Genomic DNA, 19,559 nt, shown 5'->3' with positions numbered 1-19,559 from the left:
AACATCATTAAAACACATTGGCCTAGAAATTCGACCGCCACCGAAATTTATAGTGCTGACAGCACTGGTATATTGGTGATGCTTGGTAATTAGCATTAGCCCGGTGCTAAACTCAATGTGCAAGGCCGTTTTCGTGGCTGTTGTCACAGCAGGAGGCCCAAGTAGCATGGGTGTAGGGTCATTGCAACAAGAACAGGCTGTCATTTTAGAAAGCATTGCAGCCTGTAAAGGGAAGCTGCCTTCTAAAATGAAAAAAATTAAAATCATTTACAAATAGTCAGTTTTTAGCTCTTAGATTATCTGCCGTCTATAAAAAAAATTAACATTAAAAAGAATTCCCAAATGGGAGTCTTCAGCTCTTAAAGCTAAATTGCCTTCCACACCTAAAAATGAAATGGGAAAAGTGCTTCAGCACCAACACAAATGGCTCAGCAAACCAAGGTCTTGGACGTAGCATTCCAGCTTTGTGCAGGTGGTCAACATTGCAAGTGATATCCTCCCCCCACAGGGGCCAGGAGGCTCTCCAGAAAGAATGATGTGAGACCAGATCACCACTGCCAGTAGTGTCGCCCCACCACCTGGCTCCAGTGTCCAAAGAAGCTTCATGATCTCAGACCAATACTCAAGGTCAGTGAATGAATCTTCAAAAGCCATCTCCTCACTAGTCTCACACACTCCTCACTGCATGACAGCCCCCACCCATCATTCACCTACCAACAATCTGTAGCAAACACGAGGCACACACCCCATTCCGAGCTTCGCCTCACCCTCGTGCAGGAGACAGTGCTGGCCATTCTTGGCAGGGGCATGGCTGAGCCCTTGGGCAGCGGCGGGGCTGAAAGGATATAAGATGCTGGTATCCTCATACGTTATCCTGCTTCTTGCAATGCACCTCTTGCTTTCCTGCCTTTTCCTCACCCTCCACCCTTGTGCCTTCTTCATTTCAGGCACCCAAGAAATTCAGCCTGCCCAGCCAGTGGGTGACCAACAGGGAGAGGAAAGTGAAGAAGAAGAAGAAACACTGTCACTAGATTTGACACTTCCAGCCACCAGCTCCTTGAGGTTGACCTGCAAGCCCATTTGCAGTGTCCCCCACTGAAAGTCAGCAGCCTTATAGCAGCCATGCTGCTACCACTGGGGTAGCACTGAGTGACATCAGTATGATAGGCAAAGGCACACACAGGACAATCACTAAGAGAATGCACTTGATGTCATATTGGATGGATAGATGTATAAAGTTGGATTGGAAACTTCGCTTTGTGGTGGTTTTTATTTCACCAGTGTAGTTAAGTGGATGCTGTGATGGTCAGTTACAGGGCAAATGTTGAAAGTGGAATTGGGGTTGTGGTCACTGGTACACAGGCGGATGATTCCATCCCAGATATCTTGGCTAAAAAGGGGTTGCCTGGGTTGCTTCCTTCCTTCTGCTTCCTCCTATTCGGATTCCTCCTCCTCCGCTGCATCTCCCTCTTCCCTCTGCGAGTGGATCCTGGAACTCTAAAATAAAGGCAGAAATGACTCAGCAGGTCAGGCAGCATCTTGACCTCTGTTTCTTTATCCATAGATGCTGCCTGACCTGCTGAGTACTTCCAACAATTTCTGTCTTCTCAGAGGCCCTCCTTTACCATCCGAGGCCTAGCAAGCGTCCAGCAGCAGTCCCTGTACTCCCTGCACACTTTAAAAACTTTCAATATCTATTGCACCTAGCCACTACTTCAATAAAATATTTTTTTAAACACTCCAAAAGCTGAAATGCAAACTTACCTGAATGATGTGTGTGTCAGAAGTGCTGCCAGTGTCTCTGTTGGTCTGCTGCACAATGGCAGCGCTATGGCCCTCACCAAAATGGCAGCTGCCGAGTCCTGAGCCACAGGTGAGTGTTGGAGCAGCAGCCATCTTTCTTTTCAGGATTCTGGCGCTAATGGGCGGCGGTAAGTAGCCCAATTTCTGGGTAATTATCTGGTCATTGTCACATTGCTGGTTGTGGGAGCTTGTTGTGCAGAAACAGTGACCTCACTTCAAAAGTTTAATTTGTTTGTAAAGCGCTTATGAGACGTCCTGAGGTGTGAAAGATGCAATACAAGTGCAAGTTCTTCTTTCTTACTGTGCTTACCACCTTACTGAAAAATCAACATCAACTTTCTGTACATTCACTATCATTCAACTGTACCACCACTTAGAAGCACCTTTCATGACCTCAGGAGGTCCCAGGGCACTTCACAGTTAATTAAGAACTTTTGAAATATAGTCACTGTTGTAATGTAGGAATCAAGACAGCCAATTTGTGCACATCAATGCCCCACAAACAGCAATGAGAAAGTGACCATTTAATCAGTTTTTTTTTAAAGTGATATTGGTTAAGGGATAAATACTTCGTCACAACACCAGGGAGAACTTCGCTGCTCATCTTCAAAATAGTACCGTGGGATCTTTTAGGTCCACCTGCGAGTCCAAACAGGGCCTCGGTTTAATGTCTCACCCAAATGATGGAGCCTCCAACAGTATAACACTCCCTCGGTACTGCGCTGGCGTGTCGACCTGGATTATATACTCAGGTCTCTGGAGCGGGTCTTGAACCCACAATCTTCTGACTCAGATGCGAGAGTGCTACCACTGAGCCACGGCTGACACTCAGCATCTTACTGCACAATCACTTACATCATCTTACTATACAAGCATTTACATCATCTTACTGTGCAATCAATCACTTACATAAGCGACTTTGACGAAGAAAAACTGAAGGCGCAATCTATTTGCCTCTCCTCTTGTCTGATTTCCGATTCCCTTCCTGCCTTGCCTGAACCGCCTGATTCCTGATGACTGGACTCATCGTATCTGCAGTCACCAAACTCTGCCGCGCTGCATGTTTAGCGAGCCCACTCCGATTGCCTTTGCCTTGCTCATGAAGAGTTTGTTCCATTAACCTGCTGATTAGCGGCCTGTTGTCCTATGCAGCCAGTAAAATCAGCCGATTTAAATCACCACGCCACAGGGAATCGTCCCATCAGTCATCACAGCTCTGCCTGGAAGAGGGAAAATTTGGGATTGGCTAAATTCAGCGGCTGCATGGGTCAAGCAGGCTGCCGATTGGCAAATTTCAGGAACAAGCCCACCTTGGCCAAGCCAAAGGAATCACCTCAGATCGAAGGAACATTGCACCTTAATAGTAACATAGCAGAGGTAAGCCATTGCTGCTCCTGCTCTCCATTCACCATTGAAGAGAAAGAATAATCTGCTTAATTGTTACCCACGTTAAATATTCCAAGGAGAGAGTTGTTCTACCATTGGTGTGTCTCTTATTGCATTATTTATGATTTAAAATTCTTTCTTGCAGGCCACCTGGGAGCAGACATCTTGGCCTCAATTTTAAACCTTTCGTTCCATTTCACCCGACGGGCAGGAGAGAGTTGGGAGGCGGATAATATATCAGGATTGAGCAACCCGACTAAAATCCAACCCCATTCCTGGTTGTTTAAATTTTTACTGCCCCAAATCAGGCCATCCACGAGGCTCCCGCAAAAGGCAGGCAGGGGCCTACTTAACATTCAACGGTCCTGGCCCAATGACATCATCAGCGCAGTGATGTAAATGAATTGAATGTCAGGGGTTGTCGGAAGCACGGCAGCAGATCCAAGGTGGGAGGCACCAACTGCCTGCGGTAAGTTTTAAATATTTGCTCCTTTTAGAACTATTTGTGGGCCAGGAGGAGCTGGAGAGCTCATCCTCAGACGCCGCAAGGAGTCCTTAGGCCTCCTCAGCCCCGGCCTCCCCCTGATCTCCAATCGTTCATCAAGAAGCCAGACCCGACCTTCCTCCTCCCGATCGCTGCACTAATGTCTGACTGAACCAGCCTAAAAGTAAAGAGGCAAAAAGAAACAGCATTAAGAGCCTTCCTCCTCCTGATCACTGCCCGGATTATTTCTTCTCCCTCCCTCCCAATTGCTGCCCAGATTCTCCTGTCTCACCCCCTTTCCAAACTCTAACCAGATTCTTCCTTCTCCCCCATAACCTCCCCTCCCCTAATTTCTGCCCAGATTCTCCTGTCTCCCCCCGCCCTCCCTCCCGATCTCTAACCAGATTCGTCCTTCTCCCCCCACCCCCCCAATTGCTGCCCAGATTCTTTCCTCTTCCCCCCTCTCCCAGGTGTGACTAGAGGCTCCCCCCTCCCCCAACTGACTGCCGGGTACCATTCCCACGGGTCCCTGGCTGCAGCCTTGCTAAATTTCTACTCCCAGCCACTGGCCAGGCAGTCAATCTGTCCGGGGATCAGGCGTGGGTTTGCGCATATCCATTAAGAGGCAGGGCGCCCACCTCCCTGGCCTTGCCAAATTCTTCGCCTGCTACCGGACTCCCTATTACCCTTTCCGACTCCATTAACATCGGGGTCCTTGTGTGGGACAGCTCCCCATGTGACTTTCTGGGATGGAATGATGGACTGTGGATGACATAACCAATTCATGGCATTGGTTGAGGGGGAGCTCTGAACAAAATGTTTGCTCCAAAGCTGCCTGAAACTATCAGTTTTAAAGAACAAAAGATAATTACAGTAAGGCGACTATAACAATTGTTACTACATGGCGATACAATTCCTCTTTGTTTCGAGTTACTTGTGTTCTGTATTTCTTTCGACTGTTGCCAAAATGTGCTAAGACCTTTATGGAAAATACCGATCCTATTCTAAGTTTCTCGTCTTGTAGACTATTTGTTACTTCCCTGCATTGCACAGAGAAAAGGGAAACTGCTGCATATTATGGATCAAAAGCATTTAAAAGATAGCTATATTGTTTTTTTAAAGAAAAAGAGATGTATGATGACTCTAATTACATTCCCACATTACAACAATGACTACACTCCAAAAGTACTTCATTGACTGCAAAGCGCTTTGAGACCGTCCGGTGGTCATAAAAGGCGCTATGTAAATCCAAATCTTTCTTTCTAATCACCAGAATGATACCAGGGCTTAAAGGCTTAAATTATGAGGACAGGTTCCATGAACTTGGTAAGTATTCACTTGAGTTTATAAAGCTGAGGGTGATCTAGTAAAGATCCTGAAAATAATAAAAAGATTTGATAGGGTAGATAGAGAGAAACTATTTTCTCTGGTGAGGGACTCTAGAACACAGATGCATAATCTTAAAATTAGAGCTAGGTCATTTGGGAGTGAAATCAGGAAGCACTTCTTTACACAAAGGGTAGTGGACATCTGGAACTATCCCCTCCAAAAGGATGTGGATGCTGGGTCAATGGAAATTTTCAAGGCTGTGATTGATAGATTTTTCTTGGATAATTGTATCAAGGGATATGGAGCAAAGGCGGGTAAATGGAGTTGAGGTACAGATCAACCATGATCTAATCAAATGGTGAAACAGAATCGAGGGACTGAATGGCCTACTCCTGTTCATATATTCCTTCCTAACCTAATTATCACCCAAATATTTCTAACACCATCTCTGCTAGGCCCTGCGTTGTTCTTGTTTTTTTTTGTGTTTCCATCTAAAGGACAAAAACGCCCATTTTTGCGTTGTGCCAAAGACCACATTTCCTTATCCCATCACTCCTTAAACAACTCAACCCCAAATAACTGGGCTACACAAACCCACAGCTTTACATGGTCTGACACTTCGTTTTTTGTAATATAGAGATTTTTATCCCTCTTACGCTCTAAACTGACCTACTGACAAACTCATTTCACATGAGATCCTTGGCTTTTTCTGGCTATTTAGTTGGCATCACTATCTTTGATGGAAGAGAGATTCAAACTTATAGTCTCCGAGGTCCACAGCTGTGAGGCCCATCTCAGTTTATTAATAAGAAGGTTGTATGAAAGTGTTTGTTCTCACCTGCTCTGATTTGATCTGCTCTGTAGTTGTGAAGATGTCTGAATAGTGCTGTCTTTCAAAGACTCTGTCTAACACTTCTAGCTGCTGCTGTGTGAAGAGCTCTCCACGCATCTGCTTCCGCAGAAAATCCCTGCTCGGGTGGGAGTGTCCGTTGTGCATTGGGTTTTCCTGAACACCTTTACGAAAAGAGACACAGAAAAACATTTAGCATAGTGCATTAAAGGCGCATAGGAGAAAACTGAGCTGGACACATTAAAGAAGAAACCTCTTACAGGAGGAGTTCATCAAACACCTCCCGCCTCACAGAAGTGGATTTACTTAAGCTGTGAAAAGTGGGTGGTAAAACATTTAAAGGAGCCTGAGTATCGCATCTGTTAAACATCAAAGTGAATCATCTGTCAAGCAGATTTAATTTTCAGTTATCAAATATGCAAATGCTTTCAAGCATTTAACAGCTGGAAAAATCATTTCTATTGCTAAATATTATACAGCACAGTTAGAGAAATATGAGGAACAACAGGAGACTTCAACACTGACAGTGAATGAATTAAAGACACTGCATTATTGTTATTTGTTTATATGCAAGTGTAATGAAATGTCAGCAGACCCTCCAAGGCTTTCACTTTCCGAATTCCAGTTCTTTATTCTTCATTTCTCTCATATGTAGAAACTCTCGCATCACAATCCCAGCCCTTTTTAGTCTCCAAATTCAGCTAAAGATTTTACTTTGTGTTTAAAGGCCTTCAGGCACAAAAGCAAAACCAATGATCTAATTTTGTAAATTCTGTAATACTAAACAAAACAGCATTCTTAACCACCCACCCACCCACTGATCAAAAAAATCATTTATTTTTCTAAAGGCAGAAGAAAGAAAAATCAAAGTTTTATGATTATATTTTAGCTATATATCTATTTATTGCACAAATTTTGAAGTGAGATCATTATATTTCCTCCAAGATGGTTACAGTTTCTCTGTAAATCAACCCGAGTAAAAGATAAATCAACAGAGTTCCAAAAATACTTTTCATTTGTCGAAGATATCAGCCCATTTCAGTCGTACTGATGGAGTTTCGGCTCTGTCTCCATTATAGAGAAGGCAGCTGGAGTCAGGGGCTGCCTGGAGTAGATTATACTCCCTATAAGATGGTCACCGATATATGATCTTCAACCTCTATTGATTGACCAATTTCACAAGCAAAGACTGGTGAAATGAAGCTGAAATGAACATCATGCTTTAACTCATTGAACCTATCAGCCCTGACTTAATCTGGCTGTCCACTCTCTTTGATAGAATTCAATTGATCAATCATGTTTTGGTGATAGTACCATTTCACTGGCTTATTGCTTCTTCATTTCAAAGCTTGACCTGTAAGATACATTTGGACCAGTTCCATACTCCTTGGATATACAGAGATCAGTTACTTCAATACACATCTTTAATGATACACGTGCCCATTTACAGTACACCAGCTGGATATGACTGATCCTTAGCCACTACCCCCACACTTTTACTTTAATAAAATAATGAGCTAGTTTTCATTTTTCTTCAGATATGTTTTCTAAGGAGCCCTGTAGTCTGGTGATCACAGTCCTCAGTGTACATTCTAATAACCATGAGCTCAACTCCAAACAGTGGCTGCCTTTCAAATCCACCTCCAAAAATGTGTGGTGAATTTTGCTGCTCTCTCAGTCATGCCATTATATCAGATATTTGGTTATATGAGGCATCTATGTCTAGAGCCAAGGTTACATGGGTCTATTGCGTGAGGCACTCAACCCTCTGATTAACTCAATCATGAAGCCTGTACATGAGACATTCCACATCTCCAGTCACTTCAATCACATTGAACTACTGAAAAAACACTCCACACCTCTGGTGAGCTCAACCTCGGAGCTTCAGAAACTGTAAGACGTCTACAGTCTCCATCTCATCATCTTCATTGAAGCAGAAAGCTTGTGATAGCAAATAAAGTGGGGTGAAACAGTAAATTTTTTCAATTTAGAATTCACGCAGATATCATCATCTTTAATAAGTTTCTTAATTATAATTTAATGTGGCACATTGCAGCAGTACATTGATGTTATATGGTACTGCGCTACAGACTGGTAGGACACAGGGTTGTGTCCTTGATTTGTCACAGAGGTGGGTTCGTGTCTAAAAATTGGATGAAGCTAATTTGTGGAAGCAAAATGTTCCCCTAACTGAAAAAGAGGTAAAATCATAAGACCAAGCTGACAAAACTCCTAATCCTAGTTACAAAGCAGCAGCTGCCTTTTCAGTCTCTCTGCTGAATGCAACGAGGTCTAAACATTACAACCTCAGGGCATCCCAAAGCACTTCACTGTCAATGAAGTACTGTTGAGGTATAGTCACTGTTGTAATGTCAGGACATTTGTTCAATAAGTTAAGATTTTAACTGCTCACTTTTTGATTCTCACTTTGCTGCAGGAACAGGCAAGACCAGTAACGATGAGACAACCAAGTTCAATCATGGTCAAGGAAACAACAACAGAGGGAAGATTTCCTCTGACCACTATGTGTTAACAACATCATGAATATAGTCGAAAGATTTTCTATGTTTGTTACTTCCAGCAAAACCATAAACATTTTCTAAAAGTATGCGTTTCTGTACAGCTTTGCTATGAACTATGCCATGAGTATATAACGGCCAAAGGAGTCTTGTTCCAGATATAAAATAGTCCAAGTTCCTATCCTATTCCCACAGTGGGACATACAGGAGTAACAATAATGATCTTATGAAGCTTTCAGATGAGCTGTTAATCTGAGGCCCCACCTATTCTCTCAGTGGATGTAAAAGATCCCATGGCACTATTCGAAGAAGAGCACAATGTTCTCCTGATGTCCTGGCCAACGCCTAACTCCCAACCAACATCACTAAAACAGATTATCTAGTCATTTATCTCATTGCTGTTTTGTGGGACCTTGCTGTGCACAAATTGGCTGCCATGTTTCCTACATTACAACAGTGGCTACACTTCAAAAGTATTTCATTGGCTGTAATACACTTTGAGACATTGTGTTATATAAATGCAAATATTTATTTATTTCTTTTTTTATTAAGTGAAGAGATTCTAATGTCCCAAAGCACTTACCTGTGACTACATGGGACAACACATCGATCGCAGTGGCAGTTCTACCATATTGTGATCTTTCATTGGTTATTTCATAAGGCCCCATAGAATGTACCCCACAAAGCAATGAAAATCGGCACATCCAATAAGGAAGTACCAAAATCTCTGTCCGCATACTGACTGATTCTTTTAATTTAAATAATTCATTTCAATTTAGCTATAGGAGAGTCCATTGGGAGGAGTATTTTGTGTGTTTTTATCAGGGCAGGCTTAAAATCAAAAGTGGGGATTCTATCACATTCCTTGTATCAGCCAATCTTCCTATCAATTTTGAGAACAAAGTAAATTTCAAGCTAAGCTAAACTTCAACTTGCTACTTTCTCCATTTCATGAACCTATCATCAGTTGGTAAGGTTTACTCTGCCAACTCATGATATAGTGAAACTCTAGTCTGAAGAATGTGGTAGCAACCAAGGTTTCACTATTTACAGAGAAGCTGTTTAAGGCAAATTTGTTCATCTTTCTATAATATATATTTATTATTATGCTACCTTAGTCTGCAATTAAAATCATGGCAATATACACCACACTTCCAGAGAACACTACAATCCCAACAATGCTACTTTTCTCATTTAAAAAGGTTGTTTTTCAATGTCTATGTGCTGTTCATTTATTGTATCCTGGTTTCTACAGGACCAGTTGTGGACAGGTCAAATACTGCTCATGAGGTCTGCTATGCAGGCAATCCATCAAATCACTCCACTTCCTCATCTACTCCAGTTTGAAAATGTAGGACTGAATCACTTAACTTTATTGACACTTCATTTGCCCAACACTCCCAGTGCAGGAGGATCATCTGGTGCTCTGCCCAGCTGTAGCTGCAGACTAAACACATCCCTTGAGCCCAGGGAACCTGGCATCAGTTGTTGCCATAACAAACTCAATTGTTCTCGGCCGTGCTCGAGCAAATAGAGTCATTAATTACATTCTCTCGACCGCTGTTGGCTGAAACAGCAATCAGTGTGAGACTGTTCATTGCCTTCTCTCAGGGAGCACAGACACATGCAGGAAAAATAAACTGCGACATGAACAGAACCCCACTGACATGACAGTGCTGTGCAGTACACAATAACTGCTGTCATGCTGATCCAGGGGGTTCAGCCACATTTATTTGCACTGAAACTGCGATGTGGGGAAGGCATCGCATTAAGAGATCATTTTTATCTCATAACGTCAATTTACTTATACTGATTGGCTTCCTACCTTCAAAAATCAATTAAATTGCAAATGACTTTAGACGCTCAACCCCTTCCCCTCCCCTTACTGTTGTTCCAACATAATTTGATTTATTTTCCTTTCCATACCATAAAGAAAAATCTATATCTTTGTGGAGGGCCTTGCTGCAGTTAATCATGTACTTAGACTCAACTAACTTACAATATCAGACCTTCAGTGCTGGCTGTATCAAACAGAAATGTTCCTTCAACATGTCACAGAGATTATTTGTTTCAGGCGATCTTTCTGCATTTAATTATTATTCTTTCTCGCTCCCTTTTGCTTCTAAGTTGAGCAGGTCCACTAACTGGTTTAAAATCTGTAGGTTTTTTTTTTTAATTTCCTTGCCTGTTGTCCTTTTTGTCAAATTGTAAATGGTACACATCAGTTTCCACTAAAGGAGAATTTGTGCTATTTCCATTTTTTTTAATTTTTGCCGTTCTTTTCTATCACTAATTTCTCACCCATGATTTATTTCTTTGCAAACACCCTCGGGACGCAAACAATATCCTTCGGCCAGCAAGAGGTTGGAGTATAAAAGTAAAGAAGTCTTACTACAATTATATAGGGCCTTGATGAGACCACACCGGAGTACTACATACAGTTTTAGGCTCCTTACCTAAGGAAAGATATACTGGCCTTAGAGGGAGTGCAACAAAGGTTCACCAGATTGATTCCTGGGATGAGGGGATTGTCCTATGAGGAGAGATTGAGTAAACTAGGGCAATATTCCCTAGAGTTTAGAAGAATGAGAGGTTATCTCATTGAAACATACAAAATTCCTAAAGGGCTTGACAGGTAGATGCTGGGAGGATGTTTCCCCTAGCTGGGGAGTCTAGAACTAGGATCCGGCCAATTAGGATTGAGATGAGATGTTTCTTCACTCAAAGGGTTGTGAATCTTTGGAATTCTCTGTCCCAGAGTGCTGTAGAAGCTCAGCCGTTAGTATATTTAAGACAGAGATCGATAGATATTTGGATATTAAGGGAATCAAGGGATATGGTATAGTGCAGGAAGGTGGAGTTGAGGTAGAAGATCAGCCATGATCTTATTGAATGGCAGTGCAGGCTCGAAGGGCTGAATGGCCTACTCCTTCTCCTATTTCTTATGTTCTTGTGGTGAAATGGTCTGGGCACAGTCGACTTCCATCAAGTCTGCACCACGATGGGTTGTGTAAGGTGCGTTGTGGCAGTGTTAGGACTACTGTCCATTCTCATGTCCCCTTGGGGCAGAGTGATCTATAATCCAATGCACCACCTAGTCTGCCTCAGATAAGAGTGCCCTTGAATGATAGCCCAAAGACTCAAACCTTAAACTGGTATGCTGATAGAGTTAGATGAAGTAGGGTGGGAGGAGTCTCATGTGGAGCATAAACACCGACATAGACCTGTTGACCTGTTTTTGTATTGTAATTCATATGTGACTGACTGGTTGCTGCTACACATATACACACAGTCTGTTCTATTGAGCTATTTAACGTGGCATTCTCAGCATACATTTGTTTTATTATATACACAAATAATATTTCACACGTACAAATGATATTTAAAAATGTGCTTAATGTTTGTAAATACTGCTTTAACTAAACAGAATGCCATGGAGTGATGGACCATCACATTTCCCAGGACTGTTGGATATCTAACCTCACAGGATTAAACTTTGCTAATGAAAAAGAGACCTTGTAGCAGCTGAAAACCCTTTGTAATTCTTTGTGCTCTTATTGCACTTGTACCTAGCAGTGCAGAGAAGCACAGGCAGTGGACCATGGTTCCGCTGCCCATTCACATCATTGCAGAGTGAGGATGGAGAGCTTCACACTTTGCACTGGCGGAGAGTTAGCAACTCTGCTCACTTTCTACCAATCAAGTGACAGGATGCTCAGTTCTTTTCAACTGGTAAAAATTGAAGAACAGCCTACTTTAAAATGAAACAAGTTACAAAAGGCAGCAGTGTCAAAGTGAAAACAATACAAGACCAATTCTCAGGGCATTTTTACTTCCCCAGCCCCACAATAGCAGCCTGCACTGACAGCTTTACTGCAATGTGGGGAAGATATTGCATTAAGATGTTCTTTTGCCCCTCACCCCAGGGTAAGCAGGAGCACCAATGACACATCATCAGCACACCATCACACGCATCTGTATCACAGTAAATCTCCAAACTTTAAACAGTACATTTGCTTGAAGTCAACTAATTGGTGTGGACTTTTTAATATACTTCTTCCAAAGTGGTCAAAGGCAGCGCATTAAATTAGCTTCACAATTTACCAAACCCACACTAAGTCTGTCAACCCATCAACTTTCTGTCTGTCCTTGCCCTAACCTATGAAAATCTTCCCTCCATTGCAAAAGGAAAAATCATCCCATGAGGTTTTACTAATTATACACAAAGGATCCGATGTTAAAAGGATCTGATCTGATACTCAGATTTTCCAGCAGAACTGAAGAGCCCATTACTGCACTTTAGAAAATACTTGATATTTTACTTGCTTTGTAGCCACGAATCTTTGTAACAAAAACCAGAGGAGGCAGCGTGAGCCTTCAGGTTGCAGGAATGCCCATGGAAATCACGGTCAGACATTGGGTCCAGTTGCCCTCTGTTATTATTTTTTGAATTGGCAAAAGCACGGTGGTCAATTAATTGGGAAACAATGGGATATTTATGGACTGATTTCTTTTACAATTTGATGGTGTAGCTAGGCGACTCTTACTCTAAACCCAGGATTTTATTTATACATTTAGGACAATGCTTTAAGAAGACAAACAAAACATGAAATGACTTTGAGGGTTCAAACAGTCCAGAGGCAGACAGATATTCAAAAGCATCTAAAATATCAAATCAAGCATTTTTCCTTTTTAAAAATTCAATGAGAGCAAATTGCAGCATTGTATCAAAATCAGAATCATCCACTAAAATAAAGTGTAACTGTAAACATGAAAAAAAACCTACACAACAAAACTATAGAAACCAAACCTATAGGATCATCCACTAGTGAAAATCCCAATTTGCAGTCCATCACTTCGGACTATGGTCTAATACGGCAGCAATGGAGAAAGTAGTTATGTCCCTGTATATTGGACCACATTCGAGGATAACACATTCAACCATAATGAGACTGACTGAGAGCCACCTTGTAAGCCTAAATTGACATAGAGGGATCAACGTCCTGCAAGGAATCCCAGTGTAGCACCATTGAGTCTCAGACTATCCGTTTTCCTGTCAATAGTTCTGCAAATGAGTCTGTCAAAGGAAGTACTGCTCATTATGAGCAAAGGTCCATGAGTATCTTGGACGATTAGAATGGTTGTTTCGATGCAGAGCATTTAATGAAAATCTGAGATCTGCAGATTGTGAATGACTTCCTAACAGAATGTTCCAAAGAAGTTAACTTTTGGGATATAAGACATGCAACCAAGCAGTTCTCCTTTATGGCTCACAGTTCCTAGGCATGAAATGGAAGGGCTAGCTTCAGCTCATCTCGGAACAAAATGTGAGAAGGATTTTTGGCAAAAATAGGAACCAGTTGCAGGGAGAGGGACCTCCATACTACAGCATCCCCTCAGTCAACATTCTGGTGAGGGGCAAACTTCAAGAACATCTCTTGGCCAAACTCCTTTCATGAGGACCTGGATTAAGTTGCCAATGATGAATATCAAGGGAAATCAGGGATAGTATTAAAGCCAAGGAAGTGGCATACAAATTGGCCAGAAATAGCAGCGAACCCGGGGACTGGGAGAAATTTAGGACTCAGCAGAGGAGGACAAAGGACAAAGGGTTTGATTAGGGCATGGAAAATAGAGTACGAGAGGAAGCTTGCAGGGAACATTATGACGGACTGCAAAAGCTTCTATAGATATGTAAAGAGAAAAAGGTTAGTAAAGACAAACGTAGGTCCCCTGCAGTCAGAATCAGGGGAAGTCATAATGGGGAACAAAGAAATGGCAGACCAATTGAACAAGTACTTTGGTTTGGTATTCACTAAGGAGGACACAAACAACCTTCCGGATATAAATGGGGTCAGAGGGTCTAGTAAGAAGGAGGAACTGAGGGGAATCCTTATTAGTCGGGAAATTGTGTTGGGGAAATTGATGGGATTGAAGGCCGATAAATCCCCACGGCCTGATGGACTGCATCCTAGAGTACTTAAGGAGGTGGCCTTGGAAATAGCGGTTGCATTGACAGTCATTTTCCAACATTCCATAGACTCTGGATCAGTTCCTATGACTGGAGGGTAGCCAATGTAACCCCACTTTTTAAAAAAGGAGGGAGGGAGAAAACAGGGAATTATAGACCGGTCAGCCTGACATCGGTAGTGGGTAAAATGATGGAATCAATTATTAAGGATAGCAGCACAGGTGACATGATAGGTCCAAATCAGCATGGATTTGTGAAAGGGAAATCATGCTTGACAAATCTTCTGGAATTTTTTGAGGATGTTTCCAATAGAGTGGACAAGGGAGAACCAGTTGATGTGGTATATTTGGACTTTCAGAAGGCTTTCGACAAGGTCCCACACAAGAGATTAATGTGCAAAGTTAAAGCACATGGGATTGGGGGTAGTGTGCCGACGTGGATTGAGAACGGGTTGGCAGACAGGAAGCAAAGAGTAGGAGTAAATGGGTACTTTTCAGAATGGCAGGCAGTGACTAGTGGGGTACCGCAAGGTTCTGTGCTGGGGCCCCAGCTGTTTACATTGTACATTAATGATTTAGACGAGGGGATTAAATGTAGTATCTCCAAATTTGCGGACGACACTAAGTTGGGTGGCAGTGTGAGCTGCGAGGAGGATGCTATGAGGCTGCAGAGTGACTTGGATAGGTTAGGTGAGTGGGCAAATGCGTGGCAGATGAAGTATAATATGGATAAATGTGAGGTTATCCACTTTGGTGGTAAAAACAGAGAGACAGACTATTATCTGAATGGCGACAGATTAGGAAAAGGGGAGGTGCAACGAGACCTGGGTGTCATGGTACATCAGTCATTGAAGGTTGGCATGCAGGTACAGCAGGTGGTTAAGAAAGCAAATGGCATATTGGCCTTCATAGCGAGGGGATTTGAGTACAGGGGCAGGGAGGTGTTACTACAGTTGTACAAGGCCTTGGTGAGGCCATACCTGGAGTATTGTGTACAGTTTTGGTCTCCTAACTTGAGGAAGGACATTCTTACTATTGAGGGAGTGCAGCGAAGGTTCACCAGACTGATTCCCGGGTTGGCGGAACTGACATATCAAGAAAGACTGGATCAACTGGGCTTGTATTCACTGGAGTTCAGAAGAATGAGAGGGCTCTCATAGAAACGTTTAAAATTCTGATGGGTTTAGACAGTTAGATGCAGGAAGAATGTTCCCAATGTTGGGGAAGTCCAGATCCAGGGGTCACAGTCTAAGGATAAGTTGTAAGCCATTTAGGACCGAGATGAAGAGAAACTTCTTCACCCAGAGAGTGGTGAACCTGTGGAATTCTCTACCACAGAAAGTTGTTGAGGCCAATTCACTAAATATATTCAAAAAGGAGTTAGATGTAGTCCTTACTACTAGGGGGAATCAAGGGGTATGGCAAGAAAGCAGGAATGGGGTACTGAAGTTGCATGCTCAGCCATGAACTCATTGAATGGCAGTGCATGCTCGAAGGGCCGAATGGCCTACTCCTGCACCCATTTTCTATTTCTATGTTTCTATGTTTCTAACATATGGCATTGATTTTGGACATCTGGAACATCGTAAATTGGCCATGTAGCTCCTTCCACCACATTGATGGCAAAATTATCTTGAATAACTCATGAAAAACTGACGAACAAGGCTTGGGCAACAATCCTGGATGACCTGGCCTGGCGGTCAGGGAATTGACCAACTGTTCATATATGCAAGGTTCAGTCCTTACCACTGGGTTGTTGATAAGCACTTGCTGCTGAGGCTCTGTATCTAGAACTAGTGGAACCTCTGCTTGATGGATCAGGATGATGTTTGTGGTACATTCACACACCTTATGGGGAGTTTTACTTTTCACCATGACACTCGGGCACCAGCAACGCCTCCTGTTGTTCACTGGGCGAGGACTATACCCACACTGTCAGTGCCAACTGAGCAACTAGTGGCTATATTTCTTCGGAAAAGGGAAAGGTAAGTCAGGTTTCTAGGGGTAGGATTAGCTCCGAGATGATATTGTTGGAGATGAAAGATTGGAACGGAGTAAAAGTTATGTGGCAGGCTTGATGATCAGACACCTGAGCCAAGCAACATTCCAGGGCACCGTTGATGATTCACCATTTAGCCTGCCTTGTTGATCCAACCTGAGGGGAAGGGACACACTGGGGTCTTGGATATTTTCCCACTCAGCTCCAGTTAACCTTGCAAATGTAACACCCTATTTGGTAAAGTAGCCATAACTAGACAAGCAGCAGAAAGTTCACCAGATTCTTGTGCTAGTAAGCTATTTTAGTTTAGCAGGTTAAACTCCAGCAGCACCTAAGTTCACCAAGCCTTGGCTCCTGCCAACCTGTACCTCTTGTTCTCTGGGCTTAGGTAAGTCGAATATGTTTCTGTAGAGAAAGAGTATGCACTCCACGCTGGGTGAATAGAAATTGTACCTATGTAGGCTTTTCTGTGCACATCAGTGCTGGTCAGAAGTAAAATAATACACAGCTAGGATCAATACCAAACCCATACAGGTAAAGTCACCAATCCTGCTCCCCCAGTGGGGATCCATGCTCAAAGAGAGTGTGGTCGGAGAATATGAGATGCAGTGTGGTTGACACAGGCTCCCTTCAAGTAGACTCACTGCTGGGAGCACAGGGCCAAGGAATTTTATGTTTTTGTTTTGTTTCTTAAAATTGCATTCAATATATAAATCACAAGGACCTAATGAGTGTTTTTATCAGTGTTCCTGAATTATGGAAAATATAAATAGGGGTGCAGTTGAACCTGCACAAGATATTTTAGAAATAATTCTCTTTAAAATGCACTTGTATGAAAGCTAATAATTCAGCATAACTATCTCAAAGATTAAAGCTCAATGTAATAACACTATTACAATTAAAATCCATGTCTGTATTCCCTTTCATTCCATTAGAACACAGCAGACCTGCAGCTCTTTCTTATATAAAGAACACGCCACAGTTCATCTCTGAAAGCTCCTTCTGTGACCTTAGCTGGAAACGGCATTGCTAGCAAGAGAGTGTGGGTCGGAGAATATGAGATGCATTCTGTATCAGTTCAGAGCAATTGTACAGCTCTGCCAAAATCACCTGGAGAGACTGACAGTAAACAAATTCAATATCAATGATTTGTACTTGTGCACTGCAAAGTCATTCTCTTACTTAACACCATCAGTAACCCATTAAATCCTCAGCTCAGCACCAGTTTCTGGAGGCAGTGTGTTATATGTGCAGTTCCACTCTATTGTTTAGCTACTAGGTCTATTTCACTGCTAAAATCTCATATGAGTTTATTGTTTGCATAAAGATAAAATCATATCACACACGTGCATCAGTTCTGTTAAAACTGCTGACCTACCAACTTTCCCCCTCACCCATTGAGAAAGGAAGTTCTTGAATGAAAATGCTCCTGTTGCAGGAGGGGCTGTACAATGAACTATCAAGCCCCTTATGTACCCCACAACCTACGTATTTGATAGATTTCAATCACTGCAGAAAATTGCTCACTGCAAAATCCCCTGGAAGAGTGCAGGGGACATTTCATTTGACAGAAAGTGAAGTCTGTACATTTAAATCATAAGAAAGGAAAGAAAATTACAAATCTGAAAATCAAAACAAAAAATGCTGGTGATACACAGAATGTCAGTCAGCATCTGTAGAGAAAAGATTGGTTTTGCATGTGAGCCTGGTCATTTTATAGACTGGTCATTTTATAGACTGATCAGGGTCTAAGTTTCTCTTTAAATGTAATCCCTATTGCTGTGGGGAGTAGACCAACAGAGAGCCCCATTGACTAATAGAACTTATCAGAAGTCCCCCTCGCATATTGTAAATCAATTGAGTAATGACAACATAACAACCTGCATTTATATAGCACCTTTAACGTAGCGAAACGTTCCAAGGCGCTTCACAGGAGTATTAGGAGATAAAAAAAACACATGCAACATAAATACATAAACAGTGGTGTAAATTTGCAAATGCTTAGCAACCTTTACTTTTAAAAGCTCCCCACCATGTGTTTATAGAACCCTACAGCACAGTAGATGGCCATTTGACCCGTCATGCCTGTGCTGGCATCTCCATAGCCCCATTCCACTGGCCTTTCCCCATACTCTTTAATTTTTTCGTTACTACTTCCTTTTAAAAACCTATTGATTCTGCTTCCAAAGGCTTTCGAGAAGGGCATTCCATGTCCTAACAAGAATCTGTGTACAACAACAACTTGTATTTATATAGCACCTTTAACAGAGTAAAACATCCCAAGGCGCTTCACAGGAGTATTTTAAGACAAAACAAATAAATTGACACCAAGCCACATAAGAAGAAAATACTGAAGAAGCTTGGTCAAAGAGGTAGGTTTTAAGGGGCGTTTTAAAGGAGGAAAGAGAGGTTTAGGGAGGGTGCCAGAGCTTGGGACCTAGGCATCTGAAGGCACGGCCATCAATGGTTGAGCAGTTATAATCAGGGATGCTCAAGAGAGCAGAATTTGAGGAGAGCAGACTTCTCGGGGGGTTGGCAGGCTGAAGGAGATTACAGAGATAGGGAGGGGCGAGGCCATGGAGGGATTTGTAAACAAGGATAAGAATCTTGAAATCGAGGCGTTGCTTAACCAGAAGCCAATGTAGGTCAACAAGCACAGGGGTGATGGGTGAGCGGGACTTAGTGCGAGTTAGGACACGGGCAGCCGAGTTATGGATGACCTCAAGTTTACGTGGGGTATATTGTGGGAGGCTAGCCAGCAGTGCATTGGAGCAGTCAAATCTAGAGGTAACAAATGCAGGGATGAGAGTTTCAGCAGCAGATGAGCTGAGGCAGGGGCAGAGACTGGCGATGTTACGGAGGTGGAAATAGGCGGTTTTAGTTATGCCGCAGATACGCGGATATAAAAACATTTATCCTTACTTTTCCATTTGTTTTTCTGGTGATCATAAATTTATGTCCACTAATTACCAACTCACCAACCAGTCAATCTCATTAAAAAATGTCTCATTCTAATTGTACAAATTTTGCATCTGCCCTAAATTCAGGTTTGTAATGTATTTGCTTCATGGTTCTTTGCTTAAGAATTCATAGCAATACATGGCTATCAAGAATTAATTGGTTTATTAACAAAAGTTTAACAATCACACTACACATTACCAGTTCATCCACTAGGCTCACAACTGCATACCTCATCGTGGATGACCTAGACCCAACTGA

At 42.4% G+C, this 19,559-nt stretch overlaps 1 protein-coding gene across 1 annotated transcript in view; it reads right to left on the bottom strand.

The window, feature by feature from the left end:
- Positions 1-19,559, bottom strand: part of pax5 (paired box 5) — a 314,658-nt gene that overhangs the window by 155,923 nt on the left and 139,176 nt on the right. Inside the window, exon 6 of the mRNA XM_070900982.1 lies at positions 5,841-6,016. Coding sequence (XP_070757083.1) covers positions 5,841-6,016 — 176 coding nt within the window. The remainder of the gene's footprint in view (positions 1-5,840; positions 6,017-19,559) is intronic.

This window comes from Pristiophorus japonicus, chromosome 1 (assembly GCF_044704955.1).
Source record: "Pristiophorus japonicus isolate sPriJap1 chromosome 1, sPriJap1.hap1, whole genome shotgun sequence".
NCBI classification, from domain to species: Eukaryota; Metazoa; Chordata; class Chondrichthyes; family Pristiophoridae; genus Pristiophorus; species Pristiophorus japonicus.
Note: the sequence above shows the minus strand (reverse complement) of the source record. Positions and strands in the feature narration are given on the sequence as shown.